At 37.1% G+C, this 17,920-nt stretch overlaps 1 protein-coding gene across 1 annotated transcript in view; it reads right to left on the reverse strand.

Annotated features, from left to right (window-relative positions):
• Positions 1–211: 211 nt before the first annotated feature.
• Positions 212–17,920, reverse strand: part of slc9a5 (solute carrier family 9 member A5) — a 65,734-nt gene continuing 48,025 nt past the window's right edge. The window contains exons 8-16 of the mRNA XM_030162120.1: positions 16,200–16,289; positions 13,272–13,342; positions 11,970–12,096; positions 11,093–11,184; positions 10,521–10,647; positions 7,213–7,362; positions 4,540–4,609; positions 3,522–3,656; positions 212–2,016 (exon numbers count right to left, since the gene is read on the reverse strand). Of these exons, the coding sequence (XP_030017980.1) occupies positions 1,400–2,016; positions 3,522–3,656; positions 4,540–4,609; positions 7,213–7,362; positions 10,521–10,647; positions 11,093–11,184; positions 11,970–12,096; positions 13,272–13,342; positions 16,200–16,289 (1,479 nt within the window). The 3' untranslated portion in view covers positions 212–1,399. The remainder of the gene's footprint in view (positions 2,017–3,521; positions 3,657–4,539; positions 4,610–7,212; positions 7,363–10,520; positions 10,648–11,092; positions 11,185–11,969; positions 12,097–13,271; positions 13,343–16,199; positions 16,290–17,920) is intronic.

Consider the following 17,920-nt stretch of genomic DNA (forward strand, 5'->3'; position numbering starts at 1 on the left):
AACCATCTCTGTTCCATGGGCTTTGGACATCTGTTTACGACTATCAACTATAAAAACACAGAAATGCGATCTATAACACATTGAAACGGCAATAAATGGTCTATCAAGTGATTAAGTTGTTTACAAAGAAAATCTGTACATTTGTGTGTTTCTTTCATCACACTGCTGCACTTTTTTGCTGTGTTTACCTCCATCTTGCCAACGATTCAAACAGAATTATGGGAAATTTCTCCTACCCTTCTGTTCGTAATGTGGTCCTGAAAAATCTCAGTTTCGAGGGTCAAACAGTCCTCTGCCTTAGCCCCTCCCCTCTGTCTATTTGAGAATTGAGACGACAGTATCCCTTCAGGTGTACGTGCAAAACCGAGGGGTAAGGGTAAGGGGGAGGGGCCAAGGGGTGAATTGGGATTCAGCCTTACTTAAGCTCAGACTGCAGGGGGTTCAGGTTCAGGTTCAGGTTCAGGTTTCGATGCTGCGATGCTGCCAGTGCACACACTAAAACCACATCTGACTGGAATCCAGTAAGAATCAGATTTTAAATGATGCCTACAAGTGTAGTTCAAATCCACTTTGCAGAAATCGAATCCCAAGTGGCTTTTTGTTGAATAGATTTTCTGAAATCAATCTGGATGCAAACTGTGTAGGTCAAAAAACCGTTTGGAGCTGGCAGTCTGAGACAGGCCTGGGCAAAAAGACAAAAATATAATAATCTAATATGGAAAAGAAACAGAGTTCATTCAGTAAAGTTAAATATAATAACACAGGCCTGAATACTCATCCTTTCAGATATAGGTCTAGGAATTTAAAGAAAGCTTTCCTACGTCTGGGGTTATTTTAACATAGATTTCTAAATGTACATGATGCACTTGAAGGTAACATCAGGTCTGTCGGTGCCTTTAAATGGACTGATTTCCTGTCTGTGTATTCAACTCTGACACAGACAATAAACAGTAAATGAGACCAGAATACAGTACGGGACTACAAGAATACAAACATTTATCTGCCACTTTCTGGATTTTACACATGAATGGAAAACCAGCCACATGTGCTGCTCTGAGGGTGGACATGTGACCACATCCAGTCTACATTTCTAAAGCTTATCATTATTATGGACGTAAATATGATCATGATTGTGTGCTGATATATTTTTGTGGCCCAGATTGCGGCTGTAGTGATCATATCTAGACCTCTGAACCATGTCTGGATCAGAACATGTGCATGTAAAGGTGGAACTGGACTAAATTACCACAGTCCAAGTGAGACGCTGAACTGGTTTCTTATTGGACGGTCCGACAGGTGTGATGCAGCCTGACCTCTGGTTTGTTTTAGTGGGTGTGTCCTGATGCTCCTGATGGTGGCGCTCACGTCTTGCCCCTCCTCTACTGGTGATGATGGGCCGTTACAGCTGGGTCGGACCTCGGCTGCGTGAGTCGCCAGGAGGAGGAGGAGGAGGAGGAGGAGGGGGAGGGGGAGGAGCTGTCACGAAGCTCCTGAGGTACACACAGGGGTTCCTCCTCTTCCCTGACCCGGGGGCGGAGCCAGGGGGTGGTTGCGGGGGCGGTGGCATGGCGCCCGGTGGCCTCAGGGAGGACATGAGCGGGCGCATCTCCTGCAGCGCTCCTTCCTCCTCCTCCTCCTCCTCCTCCTCTTCTTCTTCCTTCTTCTCTGGAAAGCAGAAGGAGCCTTGTGCCACCTGGGCTCCAACAGAGGAGGTGCTGCCTGCTAAGCTGCCTGGCGGCGTGTAGGAGGCGGGGCGCGGTCCGCCCAGTCTGGACAGGGCGCTCACCCTGGGGTGGACGGGCTCGGCGGGGGCCGGGGGGGACGAGATACTCTCCAGGGAGGAGATGCTCTGGTTCCAGGCCTGCTGGAGGTCCACGGGGATGATCTTAGTGGCCTCCACGGACACGCAGGGAGGGGGCGAGCCCACCCCGCCCTTCCACGGCAGGTGGCTGTCTTCACTAGTGGGTGAGTAAGGGGCTGCAGGTGGACTGTGACAGCCCTCCAGAGCTGCTGGGACTGTGGGAGAACAGAAGAGACATGACACAGAAGAAGGCTGACAGCACTGACCTGAGATCAGAGACATTCCACAGATGATCGCACATCATCACATGACTCAGGTCTGACATGTGATTGGCGGTAGCACCATCTGGATGTACATCCAGTTGAAACATTAGATTAGATGGAAAATTTATTATTATTATTATTATTATTATTATTATTATTATTATTAACAATCAGCGGTGTTAAAATCATTTTAGTTCAGGTTCCACCATACAGAAAAATGATCTAAAGTGAGCTGTTTTTTCAGGGTCGTAATGGGCATGTACAGGAAAAAAAGTCATATTTTCATATTTTTTCATATATTCATATTTTTCTGAAATGCATTTTTGTTTTTAACACTGTTTACATATGTGCTGTATATTCCAGTTTACATATTTTAATACAAAGACTAAGAAATACACATGTGTGGTCATTAGTACAGTGGTTCTTCCCATTTTAAACAACAGTTTTGTTTTGTTTTTTTTTTTAATTTTTGAATGAACTGGTGTCAGTAAATAGAGCTAAAATAGAGCTGTCTGATAAAATACTGACAGTTATCATTACATAGTTTTACATCATATTATGATACAACTTTTAAATTATTGCGTGGCTGTCCTTGGAGTCCAGTGGTTAGGATCTAATTTTACACTGTGATAACTGGCACTAAGGCTGCACAATTAATCGACATTTAATCGTGATCACAATTTTGGCTGCCATGATTAAATTAACCTGATTGTTGGTGATATTTACATTTAAAATGTGGGCTCTGCTGCATATCTAATCAAGCACTTTCTTAACCAGTAGTCATACATCCACCAGGGGGCGAACACATGGTTAAGTCTTCATTAAGCTGCATAAATAACAAGCGAACGCACCCTGCAGCAGTGGAAATATGTGATCCGCTCAATTATTTTCAAGCATAATAACACTATATTTATTCAGTTAGCCCTTAGTAAATTATAAATTCTTGGGTAAATTTTACTGTTTTTAAATTATTTATCATTTATTCTTATTTAAAGTTTCATTATGCATTGAAAACTGTTCACATATTGTTTGTTTAAAAGTAGTGCAATAACAATACAGATGTTTTCCCTAACATGATGAATAATCGTGATTACAACATTCATCAAAACAATCGTGATTATCATTTTGGCCAAAATCGTGCAGCCCTAACTGACACATAAAACACAAAATGCTGAATCTTTTTTAGTTGTTCTACTCATTTAACTTCTGCTCATTTAGGTTCAAATAAAGATTCCGTCATTGATTGTTTAGATTGTTGTGATTTCATATTTATCTTTGCTATTATCAGTACAAACTGATGGGAATATTTGTAACTTTTTTGTCCAAATCACCACAGTGTCCAAGCGTTGGCCTCTAGTCATAGTTTCAGATACTGTAGAAAGTTTAAATACTGATCACAGGGTTGTTTTTTGTGTTTTTTTTCCAGGTGGTGCAGGTGAACGTTACATCCATCTGACCTGATTTGGGTCGTATTTTGGGTGTCTCTGCTTTTCGAGCTACAAAGGTGATTCCTTCATCTTCCTCTTTCTCTTTCTCGGGGTCTGAATGTTCGCCTTTCTCCTCCTCCGACTCGACGGGAACAACCACCGGATCTGCACAAACACACACACACGCACACACACACACACACACACGCACACACACACACACACACACACAGATCGGACTGAAAAAGTCACTTTTTACTTTTTTTTTTTCTGTTTTGATATAATTAACTTTGAATTTACTCTGCGTTTTCATGAACATCTACATAATCTGTAAATCAAATTGAGGAAAATACATGATTTACACCCAAAAAAGCAAAATACAGAGGATAATATAATTTTAAAGATTGGTGACAAATCAGTTAAGAAAGGTTCAAAATAGAGAAAAATTAGTTTGGGAACTGCCACAAAAGTGGCCCTTAGTGTTACTGGGTTAAGAAAAGTTAAATAGAGAAAAAACATTCATCTGGACACTGCCCTAAAAGTTAGACTGGATCTAACTGGGTTAGTCTGTATAGTAAACAGACAGAGGCTGATCCAATCTGTCTGAGTCTGTCTGAGTCTGTTTGAATCTGTTTGAATCTCTTTGAGTCTGTTTGAGTCTGAGTCTGTTTGAATCTGTTTGAATCTGTTTGAGTCTATTTAAATCTGAGTGAGTCTGTTTAAGTCTGTTTGAGTCTGTTTGAATCTGAGTCTGTTTGAGTCTGTATGCATCTGTTTGAATCTGTTTGAGTCTGTTTGAATCTGTTTGAGTCTGTTTAAATCTGAGTGAGTCTGTTTGAATCTGTTTGAGTCTGTTTGAGTCTGAGTCTGTTTGAGTCTGTTTGAATCTGTTTGAGTCTGTTTGAGTCTGTTTGAATCTGTTTGAGTCTGAGTCTGTTTAAGTCTGAGTCTGTCTGGGTCTCTTTGAATCTGAGTCTGTTCATGGTGGATCCGACTCTCCCTCTAATTCTGCATAATTCCCTCCTCTCGTGCTCTATATTTGCCTTACCTTTGTCCTGCCAGCTGACGTTGCGTCTGGGTTTCTCGTTGCCGTCCTCTTTGGAGTCGGAGCCTCGCCGCTGTTGACGACAGGACAGAATAAACACAGTTAAGCTGCAGCCATAACAGGAAGCAGCCGGCCTCCAATCAGCACAGCGGCGTCTTTCATAACGACGGGCGGTGAAAAGTTTTCTGCTGTAATTAAGACGCTGTTTGACACATGAAAACTTAGCGCACCAAAGCTGTTCATTAACGCCTCAGAGTCAAACATCTGTCCCAGCAGCAGGAGCAGAGGACATGTGGGGACACGCTGCTAAAACTCTGAACGCATTCACACCTTATTTAACCTTTGACCTTTACTCTGTGTCAGACCCACGTCCTATAGATTCAGTGTCAGTGAAACCAGCGTTAACTATCTGTAGTGTTTTAAACTGGAGTAAACACACACCAGTTATAGGTTCACTGTAATCAATTAGACTCATTTTTAAAATTTCTATCAGTTTTATTTTCCTTTAAACAGAAAAGTTCTCTATTTCCTGATTAGCAGGTTTGGAGGCTGGTGCACACCTACAAAGTCTTCAGGGGACAGGTATGTAGGAACATGAGGTATGAGTGAAGAAGAAAAAAGGTATCCCACACACTGTCCGTTCAACTGCAAAAAACTTTAGAAATAGGAATATTTACTAAAGTTTTTTGTAAGTTGAATGGACAGTGTGTGAGATACCTTTTTGTCACTAATTCCTGATTGAAAATGAGCTTGAAATGACAATTTCTGAGTTTGTGTGTCCTTACATATATTCTATTGTGTCATATTGGTATTTTTTATTTTATTTTTTTTCTTACATTTTTATGATCATTTACTATGACGGTGTATTTGGATGACATAAGAAAACAGAAATACTGTCACTACGAGAATAAAGTTGTAAAATATCGGGATAAAACCCATAATTTTTTTGAGAATAAAGTCGAATACATAAAGAGTCATAATTTTACGAGAATAAAGTCGTAATATTATGAGAATAAAGTTGGGAAATATCTGGATAAACCCTGTAATTTTCTGAGAATAAAGTCAAAAACAAAAAGAGTCATAATTTTTTTTGAGAATAAAGTCATAATATCATGAGAATAAAGTTGTAAAATATCATGATAAAGCCCATAATTTTTTAAGAATAAAGTCGAATACATAAAGAGTCATAATTTTATGAGAATTAAGTCATAATATTATGAGAGTAAAGTCGTAGTTTAAAAGAAAAAAATCATAATTTAACGAAAATAATGTCGTACTTTTATTAGATTAAAGTTGTACTATTTTGAAAATAAATTCACAATAGTATGATAAAAGAGTCATTATTTATGAATTTATGCCTTAATCCTTGTTGACGACAGAGTTTCCAGTTACAGCGAACGCAACAAGTGAAGCATCAACTTTCACTTCTGTTGGAGCGGACGTCTAATGCTAATGTGTTGATGGTGGGTGGGGCTAATAGGCTCAGTATATGGTGGGCGGGGCTAATAGGCTCAGTATTTGGCCTTTATGCGTAAACCCCAAATGAAAGTAGAACCTCACTAAACGTTCCAAGTTCTACATTGTGAGACCAGTGGGTACGACTGTATTCTCATAAATTATGATATTTTTCCCCACTTGTTTTAAATTACGATGTTATTCTTGAAATATTAGAACTTTATTCTTGTAAAATTTCAGACAAAATGACATTCACTGCATTCATTTTCTGATGTTTAATTCCAGGTTTCATTCAACACACATCAGATGTTTCTAATTGTTTGTGCTGCTTCTTGTTGTGGGGTCAAAGGTCAAATTGAATAGAGACTTTAACCTTTAGAACCCATTCACTTCAGGTTTTTACAGAAGAGGATTAGGGCCACTAGAAAAAAATAAAATTGAATTAAGGTCCTATATATATATTTTTATTATTGTTCTGAGAAAAAAAGTCAGAATTCTGAGTTTAAAATCAGAATCCTGAGATTAAAATCAGATACTAGATGGTTCGATTAGTTTTTCACCCCCATTTATTCTGAGATTAAAATCAGATTTCTGAGAAAAAAGTTAGAATTCTGAGAAAAAAGTCAGAATTTGGAATTTTTTCTCAGAATTCTGACTTTAATCTCAGAACAATAATAACAAAAAAAAAATTTAAAACAGTCAGAATTCTGAGATTCACGTTAGAATTCTGACTTTTTTCTCCCAATAAGGATAAAAAACATATATTGGACCTTAATTGTTTTTCCCAGTGGCCCTAATCCTCTTCCGCTAGTTTTTGTGTCTTTTAAGGCCGTGTGAATATTTCCTGTATTTTCTTGTTGTATCTGAAGAGAAGAAAATGACAAATGCATGCATGATCATTTTAATCATGAAAAAACAAAAAAACTGAAGGTGACCTAAGCGTTTTTTTTTTTTTTTGCATCGTACCATGCGTGGTGTTGAAAATAAACTCTAGGAGCAGTAGTGTGTCCTATCTGCATTTATAAAAACAGAAAACATGAATAACCTTCTAAATACAGACTGACTAGTGCAACCTATGACCCGTTTTAAAACAGGAAGTCCTTTTGACCCTACAGACATTATTGTCCTAAACCTAAACCCAACTCCTTCCTGCGGTTAAAGGTCTGTATTCTTTCCTGCAGCAGGTTCTTGACAGTGACAGTAAATCCTCTGGTTTCTTACCTTCTTGAGGCTGCGTTCCTTCTTGTGCCGTTTGTGTCGGGTGGACTTGAACGTCTCCATGCGACTCTTCATGTTCCTCTGGAAAACTTCACGGTCCTGGCGTTCCTTCTCCCCCAGAGGCATGAAGTGACGGCTGTAGGCGGACTGATACTGCACACAGCAACACAAACAGCACACAAGTAAGACTTTATCAAACAAAGAACGTTTTTATAGCTGTTTTTATTTGCATTTTTAATTTTTGCATGAAAACAACTGGAAAAACAACCTCCAAATATCACAGTCAGATGTGAATAAATGCAATGGAAACAGATTTAGTTCATTATTGTGTCTATGTGTGGATCAATAAATAATACAAATGCATCTGAAGTGATTTATGCTTTGACAAACGGTGAAAGTGTCAGAAATACTGTTATATAATCCTGAACCTGGAGGCAGACCCTGTCAGCCTCATTCAGGGTTTGGACAAAATACTATTTGAGTTTATGAACCTCTCCATCAACAGCTCAGAGGTGAGTTATTCTACGAAACATTACAACTAAGGCTTAAACCATAATGATGAGGACGATGATGATAATGATGATATTCATATAACAGTAGTGGAAGGAAATGCACAAAAAGACAGACTGACAGACAGACAGACTGACAGACAGACAGACAGACAGACAGACAGATAGATAGATAGATAGATAGATAGATAGATGCTAACATTAGCTAACTTGCTAATTTAGCCTTTTGTTATTGTCAAGGTTTAACATTCATACAAATTTGACTGAAAAAAAGAAAACCTACAGATTAACTGTTACAAAATCTGAAAATTAAGAATAATCTACTTAAATATGCTTAAAATTACATTAACAAGATGGATGTTGTGTATAAAACTTTTTCATTAACTACAAACCAGCTAGAATTGAAAGCAGCATTAGCTAACTTTAGGTAACATTAGCTACAAAATCTGTAAAGTTAGTTAAATGTGGAAGATGATTAATGTTAATATAATCTGATAATATGACAATAAATCAGTTTATAATAGATAGACAGACAGACAGACAGATAGATAGATAGATAAATAGATAGATAGATAGCATCGGCTAACTAGCTAATTTTGCCTTTTGTTATTGTCAAAGTTTAACATTCACACAAATTTCACTAGAAAAAAGAAAACCTACACATTAACTGTTACAAAATCTGAAAATTAATATACTTAAATATGTTTAAAATTACATCACTTAGGTAGTTGGATGTTGACATAAAACTTTTACATTAACTTGAAACCAGCTAGTATTGAAAGTAGCATTAGCTAACATTAGCTAACATTAGCTAATGTTAGCTACAAAATCAGTAAAGTTAATGCAGTTTAATGCAGTCATTCAGGCTTATTATGTGTGTGCAGTTACACACAACATAACATTAAAAATAAATAATAAATACAAAGTTTGTAGTTGTCATTATTCATAGGTTATTATTTTACTGGTTCTGATCCACTTCAGATCATACTGGTCTAGTTCTGATCCACTTCAGGTCATACTGATCTGGTTCTGATCCACTTCAGATCAGACTGGTCTGGTTCTGATCCACTTCTGGTCATACTGATCTGGTTCTGAGCCACTTCTGGTCATACTGGTCTAGTTCTGATCCACTTCTGGTCATACTGGTCTAGTTCTGATCCACTTCAGATCATACTGATCTGGTTCTGCTCCACTTCTGGTCATACTGATCTGGTTCTGCTCCACTTCAGATCATACTGATCTGGTTCTGCTCCACTTCAGTTCATACTGGTCTAGTTCTGATCCACTTCAGATCATACTGGTCTGGTTCTGATCCACTTCCAGCCCTGTTTCAGTTAATTTCTGTCTTATTTATCTCTGATTGGTCGACTGTCTTTCTTATCATGTCCAACCTACGACACACCTCAGACCGTCCGTTGGAGACACTGTCCTACTCATCCACCACTGACAGGACACACTGGTTTATAGAGTTTATGAACAGACTCTGTTAGAAACACATGGACTCTGACGCCCTCTACTGGTTGGATTATGTGAAAAAGTAAAATTACATTATGAACATTTTTAAATGTACAAACTATCCTTTAAAAAATGTGATTAAAATGAACAACCTGTCATTTATTAAGAAAATAAATATGATTTTACCAATATTCTGCCTCAGTTCATCACGTACAGACCACAGTGGATCTACAAATACACACAACATTTAATAACAGACAGAATATTGGTACAATTACACTATTTTTCTTAAAATATTTCACGTTGTACATGGTTTTTCATGAAAAGATAGTTTGTAAATATAGATAGGTTATTATTATTATTGTTATTATTATTATTATTATTATTATTATTATTATTATTATTATTATTATTATTATTATCATTATTATAGTATTTTACTGGTGCAACTACTGGGCCCAACCCGTAAAATTAAAAAAAAAAAGAAGTAAAATTACATTATGAAAATGTTTACATCTATAAGTTTCCTTAAAAATATGAATAACATGAACAACCTGACATTTCTTAAGAAAAATAAGTGCAATTTTAGTAATATTCTGCCTCAGTTTATCATTTATACATGTTCATTATAACGTACAGATCACAGTCGATCTACAAATACACAAAACATTCAATAACAGACAAAATATTAGTACATTTACAATGATTTATATGAAGACATTTAATATTGTTCATATGTGTTTAGGTTACTCAAATTTTTGGTAAAAGAATAGTTTGTAAACATAAAACTGTTCATGTAATTTTACTTTTTACACTAAAACAGTGGTTTTCATTATTTAATAAGATATGATAAGATATACTTTATTCATCCCCCAAGGGAGAAATTCAAATGTACAGCAGCACAAGAGAATAAATAGCAAATACAATAGAAAAATAAAGACATTTGTTAAAATGACAAATTTGTTTAAGTGACTAAATGACATAAATGGTAATAATAAAAGTAAATAAAGTAATGAGTGCGCAGTAGTAGCAGTATTTATTTGTTATTATGATATTATGGTATTCTACTGGTATTATTACTGTTTATTTCACTGGTATTATTACTGGTTCTGACCCACTTTAGATCATATTGGTGTGTATGTGGAACCTGAACTACAGTGATCTTAACATCATTAATTGTTCATATCATCAGTGTCATTTTTGCACTTCACTACTTCATCCCATGGTCTGGATTGAACGGTCAGTTTTGGCCCACAGGCCGTATGTTTGACACCCCTGAACTACAACAACACTGTGCCCAGTGTGTGTAGTTGACAGTGGACATAAATGTGTGTGTGTGTGTGTTACCCGTCTCCGTGGTTTGTACAGGTTTTCAGCGAGGACGTGGTGTGTCTCCATGTCCTCCTCCACTTTGGCTCCGGGGACGTTATCGATCACCTGCAGGTCCAGACACACACCGCTGCCGTTCTCACGCCTGGAGGGACACGACAACACCACACCAATGAAACACACCTGTCCTAATGAGGGGACAGGACAGTGAACGCCACACGGCCCATGCCTGAGACAGGACGGTGAATGCCACACGGCCCACACCCGGGATGGAACAGTGAACGCCACACGGCTCACGCCCACAACAGGACAGTGAATGCCACACGGCCCACGCCTGGGTCGAGACAGTGAATGCCACACGGCCCACACCTGGGATGGGACAGTGAATGCCACATGGCCCACACCCGGGATGGGACAGTGAACGCCACACGGCCCACACCTGGGACGGGACAGTGAACGCCACACGGCCCACACCTGGGATGGGACAGTGAATGCCACATGGCCCACACCCGGGATGGGACAGTGAACGCCACACGGCCCACACCTGGGACGGGACAGTGAACGCCACACACCTCTGGATATGGACTCACAGGTAGTTGGTGACGTTGGTGACCTCAGGGAAAGACGCTCTGCTGGTCATGGACGGAAGAGACAGTCGGGCTGAAGTCAGGACGTTCCCCCCCTGAACACACACACACACACACACACACACACACACACACACACACACACACACACACACACACACACACATATATAGAGGCTGTTTCAAACCCAGAGGACCACATTTCCCATCATCCACTGCAACTGTAAAAACAGCCTGTTTTCTGCTACGTTTCTTTCTTTCTTTCTTTCTTTCTTTCTTTCATCAGTTGTTTTTTCCTTGTCTGTTTCTTCACATTAACCCTTCTCATGTATTATTCATAAACACATCTCATTCAGATAAATGTCTGTTTTTAGACGGACCACAGATCCTCCTGAACTCTAAAGGCCACTGAACCTTCTCTGTTCAGGTCCAAGGTTCTGGAAATCCAACACGTCACATGTTCACAGTCCAGTGGACATTTTAAACCTCTTTTAAAGACACAGCTGTTTGCACTGGCTTTAACACAAGTGTGGGACTTTTAATCTGTTTTATCTTCTGGTTGTATTTTTAGAGAATATTTCTATATTATGTTTATGTTTGTGAACCTGTTTTTACCCGTTTTAGTAGATCTTCATATATTTTTACTAGTTTTATTATAAACTGTCCTCTGCAAAGGACATTCCATAAAAATTTAAAAAATGCATCTGAAAAAACTGTTGCATCATGATGTTTCCACTATAGGCTGATTATAGGGTATCATTGATTAATCAACATCTGTCCATATGTACAGGTCAGTGTCATCTTCCTCCACCTCCTCCTTATCTTCCTCCTCCTCCTCCTGCTCCTCCCCCTCCTCTTCCTCCTCCTCCTCCTCCTCGTACCTGGTCGATGACACTGATGGCGTCTCTGATGTTGATCTTCTGATAGGCCTCCCACAGTTCACTCTTCCTGTACACAGACTTCCTCAGCAGCAGCTTACTCAGGTAGTTTTTATCAAACTGTTCCCACCTCAAGAGGAAACACAAACAGAGGAGACGTGTTTTTAGAGTAAATCTATAAAGACCCACAGGGTAATCTGGTTTACAGACAGTAGTTAACCCTTTAAGGACTACCATTATAACAAACCACGGTTTATTTATACTGTTTTTTGCAATTAAAGTGTCAGAAACTGTCTTTTTTGTCAATTCTTTTGCACCTTTTTTCCAGAAGAAGTTAACTTTCAGTATCTGTCCATTAATTATCATTATTGTATGAATATATTCATTCATTCATTCATTTGTTTTGGGCAGAAGAAGAAAAAACAAAACATTTTTATGTGTACAAGGAACTAATATCAGAGCAAATACATTCATAAAAGCAAAATAGTAATTGCCATGTACACCAGTAATAAAATAAATTCAACATGTTCTGCTCAAAATGGAGTGGGAAGAAGAAAACATATTAAATCCCACCCCCATCTCACATTTATACAACAGAACACATAACTTTTACTTCCTTAATGATATAATAACATCTGTTTAGAGTCCTAATAATGTAAAGAACAGATAGAAAACAGATTAAAACTGAAGCATATTACACTTAGTAACTATCTAATTGTTAGTCTGCAGAACTTACAAAACAATATATTTAACAATAATCACATACCAGCAATATTATATAAATGCATAAAACAGTGTAAAACAGTTTTTATTAATTTTTTTTCTTTTTTCTTTTAAATTTTCTTTTTTCCCTTTTTTCATGACATTTTCATTTTTTTATTTTATTATTTTATTTTATCATTTTTATTTTTTATTTTTTAATAATAATAATAATAATAATAATAATAATAATTATTATTATTATTATTATTATAATTATTATTATAATAATTATAATAGTGGATTGGATTTCTGTGAGCCATGGCCACCCATGGCTCAGGTGGTAATGAATTTTTTTTTCTTTTGTTTTATTATTATTATTTTCTTTTTTATTATTATTATTATTTTCTTTTTTTCATGACATTTTCTGTCTCCCTCTGTGTGTGATGGGCTCCCCCTAGTGGTCACTGTCAGTCATACCAAACAAACACTAAAACATACTGACTTACATCTTTTCTCCTTGTGTTACTGTATGTAATAATGCTGACTTTCCTTTTGCAGCACTAATCTGTCCTTCACCCTGTCCTGTGTGTCAGTAAGACTCACTTGTCTCTCCAATGATGGTATCCCTGAAGGCCTGCGATGTCCTCCACCGCCGTCAGGATGTGGTCGAAGGCCTGAAGCATCAGCACAACAACACATATGGAGAATGAAGAAAAGGTCAGATATTAACCCTTAAAGATCCAGAGCTAATTTTGTGTTCCAGTTCCCAAAAGATTTTTTTCTCTATATTTAACATTTCCTAAGTGATTTATTACCATTTATTATAAAATAATCTTCTGTATTTTGCATTTTTTTCAGTGATCATCAGGTATTTTCCTATATTGAATTTACTGATAATATAGATTTTCACAAAAGCTTAGATTAAAGTTGAGGGTTATTGTATCAAAAACTGACTTTTTCAGTAAAATATGTCGTTAACTGAACATAAACCCAGTGTGTCCATCCACTGTCATTGATCCAGCTCCATAGGTTTATTATTTTTTGTGGTTTATTTTATTCCTGTTGCTTATTATTATGTTGGTTTATTATTTATTTTTTGCTCATTTTACATTCTCTTTTTTTATGTTTTGTACTTTTTTTGTTCATTTTATTGTTTTCTTTGACTGTTTTTGTAATTTTTTTGCTTACTTTTTTATGTTATTTATTATTTTTTACTTTTTTTTTTTCATTTTATTTATTATTTAATATATCAAACTGTCATTGATCCAACTCCATGAGTTTTACTGGTGAATCAATGTTGTAGAAGATGATGGTGTTTCCACGGTAACTATGGAGCCTCTGAACGCCCAAATAGGTCATATCTGATGACCATGAAAAGATGACAATTTGCATTTTACACCAATTATTGACATGTATTGATAGGATTAGTGGATCAACAGGTATTAAACAGTTTAGATCAGTAGATGGTTTTGGTTAAAGGTGGATTTTTGGGTTTTTATGGGTTAAAAAAGACACAAATACATCAAATTAGTCGTCAGAAATTTAAAATACTGTGCTTTGTTTTAAAAAATAATGAGAATTTCAACCAAGCGTTTGATCTTCATGGTGTAAATCAAATGGTAAAAAGATATATTTGTTCTGAGTGAAGGAAACACATGCTTTATTTAGTTCTATAGAAGGGAGGTGTGTTTTTAGAGTAAAGCTTTAAAGACCCAGAGGGGTGGTTTGGCTTACAGACAGTAAGTAATTAACCCTTTAAGGACTACCATTATAACAGGACTACATTTATTTATGTTGTTTTTTGCAATAAAAGTGTCAGAAAATGTGTTTTTGCCAATTCTTTTGCACCTTTTTTCAGGAAGAACTTAACTTTCAGTATCTGTCCATTAATTATTATTATTATTATTATTATTATTATATGTAATAAATGCTTAAAACTGTGTGTTACAGCAAAAAATAAAAAAACACTGACTTGCATTTTTTGTCATATTTATTATAAAACACAACTGTAAATGCTCATAATGACATTTTCTGAGATTACACAAATAAAGGTTCAACTATTTTACATTTTTGTTTTGTTTATGAATGAGAATTTCAACAAAACATTTGATCTTCATCTTCTTGGTATAAATTAAAATGGGAAAAAGGTGCATTTGTTTCAAGTGAAAGAAAAACACGTGCTGTATTTTGTTCTGTAGAGGGGATTTTGACACAGGATTATTATAAAACTACACATATTTGCGTAAGTGCTTTAAGAAGTACTGATTCCAAAAATATAATTCTCAAAAACCAATTAGACCTGCTTAATGACTTAACAGCATCTGAATGAGGTAAAATAGGCATCTGAACTGGGCTGTTGTTGTTGTGATTCCCTCTCATTTTTAATTATTGTATTTAACATTTTACAATTTTGTACTTAAAAAATTATTCAAATAACTACTGTTTTTTTTGTTGTTGTTGTTGTTGTTGTTTTTTTTTTTTTTTTTGCAAATGTTGTCATTTGTCCCAGAGCCAATCACAGATCCTGTTCCATGAACTCATTCTCCTTTTGTTTCCACAGTACTGTGGTCACCTATGCAGTATACTTCAGTTCATTCTTTTATTCATTTTTCAACCACAGTACTGTGGCAACTGGTGGAAGAAACCACTAATTAGTAATAGTTTATAGAATAGAATAGAAATTGTTCTAAATGCTCTATATGTTGTTTTATGGTGTTCTTTGCTCTGTTCAGTCTGTGAGGCTGGAGAAGGTGGGCGGAGCTACATGTTAGATACAGTAGTGTGTCATGTGACTTCTCAGTTCTGTGTCAGTTCAGTGCTGTGGTCTGAATCCTGCACTCTGAACGTTGTCCCAGTGGCTGATTTATATCCATGTCAGATTTACCTACCAGCGCCATACCCCCCATCCTGCTTCTACCCCCCATTTGAAAATCTTAAAAAAAAAAAAAAAAAAGTGTTACATCAGTCAGGAATCAAACCTGAGTCTTCTGCATTGCAGTCTGATATGTTACCTACTGAGCTAAATATCTGCTGTCTTTAAATGTGACCTATTTACTATCTGATTATCTACTGCCTATTCTGAGTGGTACTTTTCAGGCTGTAAGTTACCAGTGTAGACATGATATAACGAGGACGCTGACTGGCTCTGTGGTCCTAGACAAACCCATATTTGGTGCCACAGTACTGTGGCAGTAGACACTTGGATATTATTTTACCTGGTATTGGGGCCTAACATCATGATGTTACTAGGTGATCATTGTTCACTTCAATGAGGTCTGAAAATGTCACTCTAACAAAGTCATGTGACTCATTAGTAATGTTCCCCCATTGGTCTAAATGTAGGCAACATGAATCTGAGCATAGCAAAGTGAATGTAAGGTTATTATATCACTAGTCTGTTCACTGAACAAAAATACATAAGTATGACAAACTGCAGCAGTCACACACACACACACACACACACACACACACACACACACACACACACACACAGTCCACTTCCCTTTTCTAATATAAATGCTGTTGGCTCACTCTCTCATGGATCTCCTCGTTGATGGTGGGTTTCCTGCTGGTGGATCGAGGAACTTTGAGCCACTTGACCAGAGGTTTGATGGTCAGACCCTGACAGAGACACAAACAGCTCAGCATTAGTTCAACACATTCACAGGACAGAAGGGAAACTCCTCTGTTCAAACATCTGTGACATTTGGCCCAAAACAAAGCAGCTTTTGAAAAGGTCACGTCAGATATGATGGACAGTGGGTCTGTCTGCAGAGGGACGTGGACGGGGACGGGGACGGGGACGGGGGATGGGGGGATCAATACTGGGAATAGGACAGGAGGTGTCCGTGTTATAAACCATTCATGATTTAAATTATGTTCTTGGTTTTGTCTACATGAAGTCAAAACAAAGCGAGATTAAAAAAAAAAAAGTTAAACTAGACTCTACATATGTACAAGATGAACAAACAACAACTAGAACAAAAAAAAAAAGAAAAAAAGAAAATGACTGAAGAAACGCCGTTACAGTTAACCCTATAACTCCAAACGTATCATGTTTGATCCATGAGTTTTGAAGCCCTCTACATGATCAGTGTGATATATTTTTCTTGAAAAAACAGATGGATACAATTAGATACATGCAATACACAGATAATCCACCAGGGGGAGGAGTTCATTCACCAGAGACCTTTGAGTGGCGCTACAAGACTCATTGATGAGGAAGGAGGAAGAACTGGGACCATTTAGAAAAGGAACTAACAATGTGTTAGACATGTTTGTGTTCTATTATGTTTTTGTTTGTTCAAAAATAATATTTGAGCTTTGAAACCTGATGGATCAAATATGATACAAAATTGAAACTCATCCATGCCTCACTCCCACTCATCAGTAACATAATAATTACACACACACACACGCACACACACACACACATATAGCACACTTACGCCAACACAATACATCAGATCCACATCAGTATTTCCAACAGCACCCACTTAGTTGTTCTGTCCCACTGTCTTGTGTCAGTCTGTCCCTTTGTTACGTCCTGTCTGTCCACTTTTGTCTATACGAACCCCTCCCTCTATGTCAGTGGTTCCCAACCTTTTTTGGCTCGTGACCACATTTTAGCATCACAAATTTCTGGCAACCCCAGACATTCAAAACAGAGACATTTTTTTTGCTAAAATTAATTGGTTTTTGATCATGTAATAGTTTGCGGTATTATGTTGCAAATAAATGTTAATTTAAGAGGACATTTAGTCTATATAATGTATATTATTATGGACGGAGGCAGAAAAGCCAGGTGTAGATTACTGCACAAAATGAGAATTAGATTTTCCCTGGTCAGGATATGTACAGTCAGTCCAGCTTGGATTTACAAGGCTGACAATTAATACTGAACAAACAAGAACTCAAACTATGAATTATGAAAGAGCTGCAGCATCTGAAACTGACCACAATGAACATTTGACAGATAAACAGTACCACAGTGCTGCAGTTTCACACTCACAGTTTGTCATGTCTTTTATGGATTGGGATTGTCTCTGTCAACTCACCATTTATTTTTTTTGTTAGTAAGTTGTTTTTTTTTTTATCAATTACTAGAAATTTCAGGCGACCCCATCTGAATTCCAAGCGACCCCACATGGAGTCCCAACCCCAAGGTTGAAAACCACTGCTCTATATATAAGTGTACAAACAAGAAATAGATGACAACATGAGTCTAAAACTTGAGATTGTTACTTGTTACT

This window comes from Sphaeramia orbicularis, chromosome 3 (assembly GCF_902148855.1).
Source record: "Sphaeramia orbicularis chromosome 3, fSphaOr1.1, whole genome shotgun sequence".
In the NCBI taxonomy this organism is placed as follows: Eukaryota; Metazoa; Chordata; class Actinopteri; order Kurtiformes; family Apogonidae; genus Sphaeramia; species Sphaeramia orbicularis.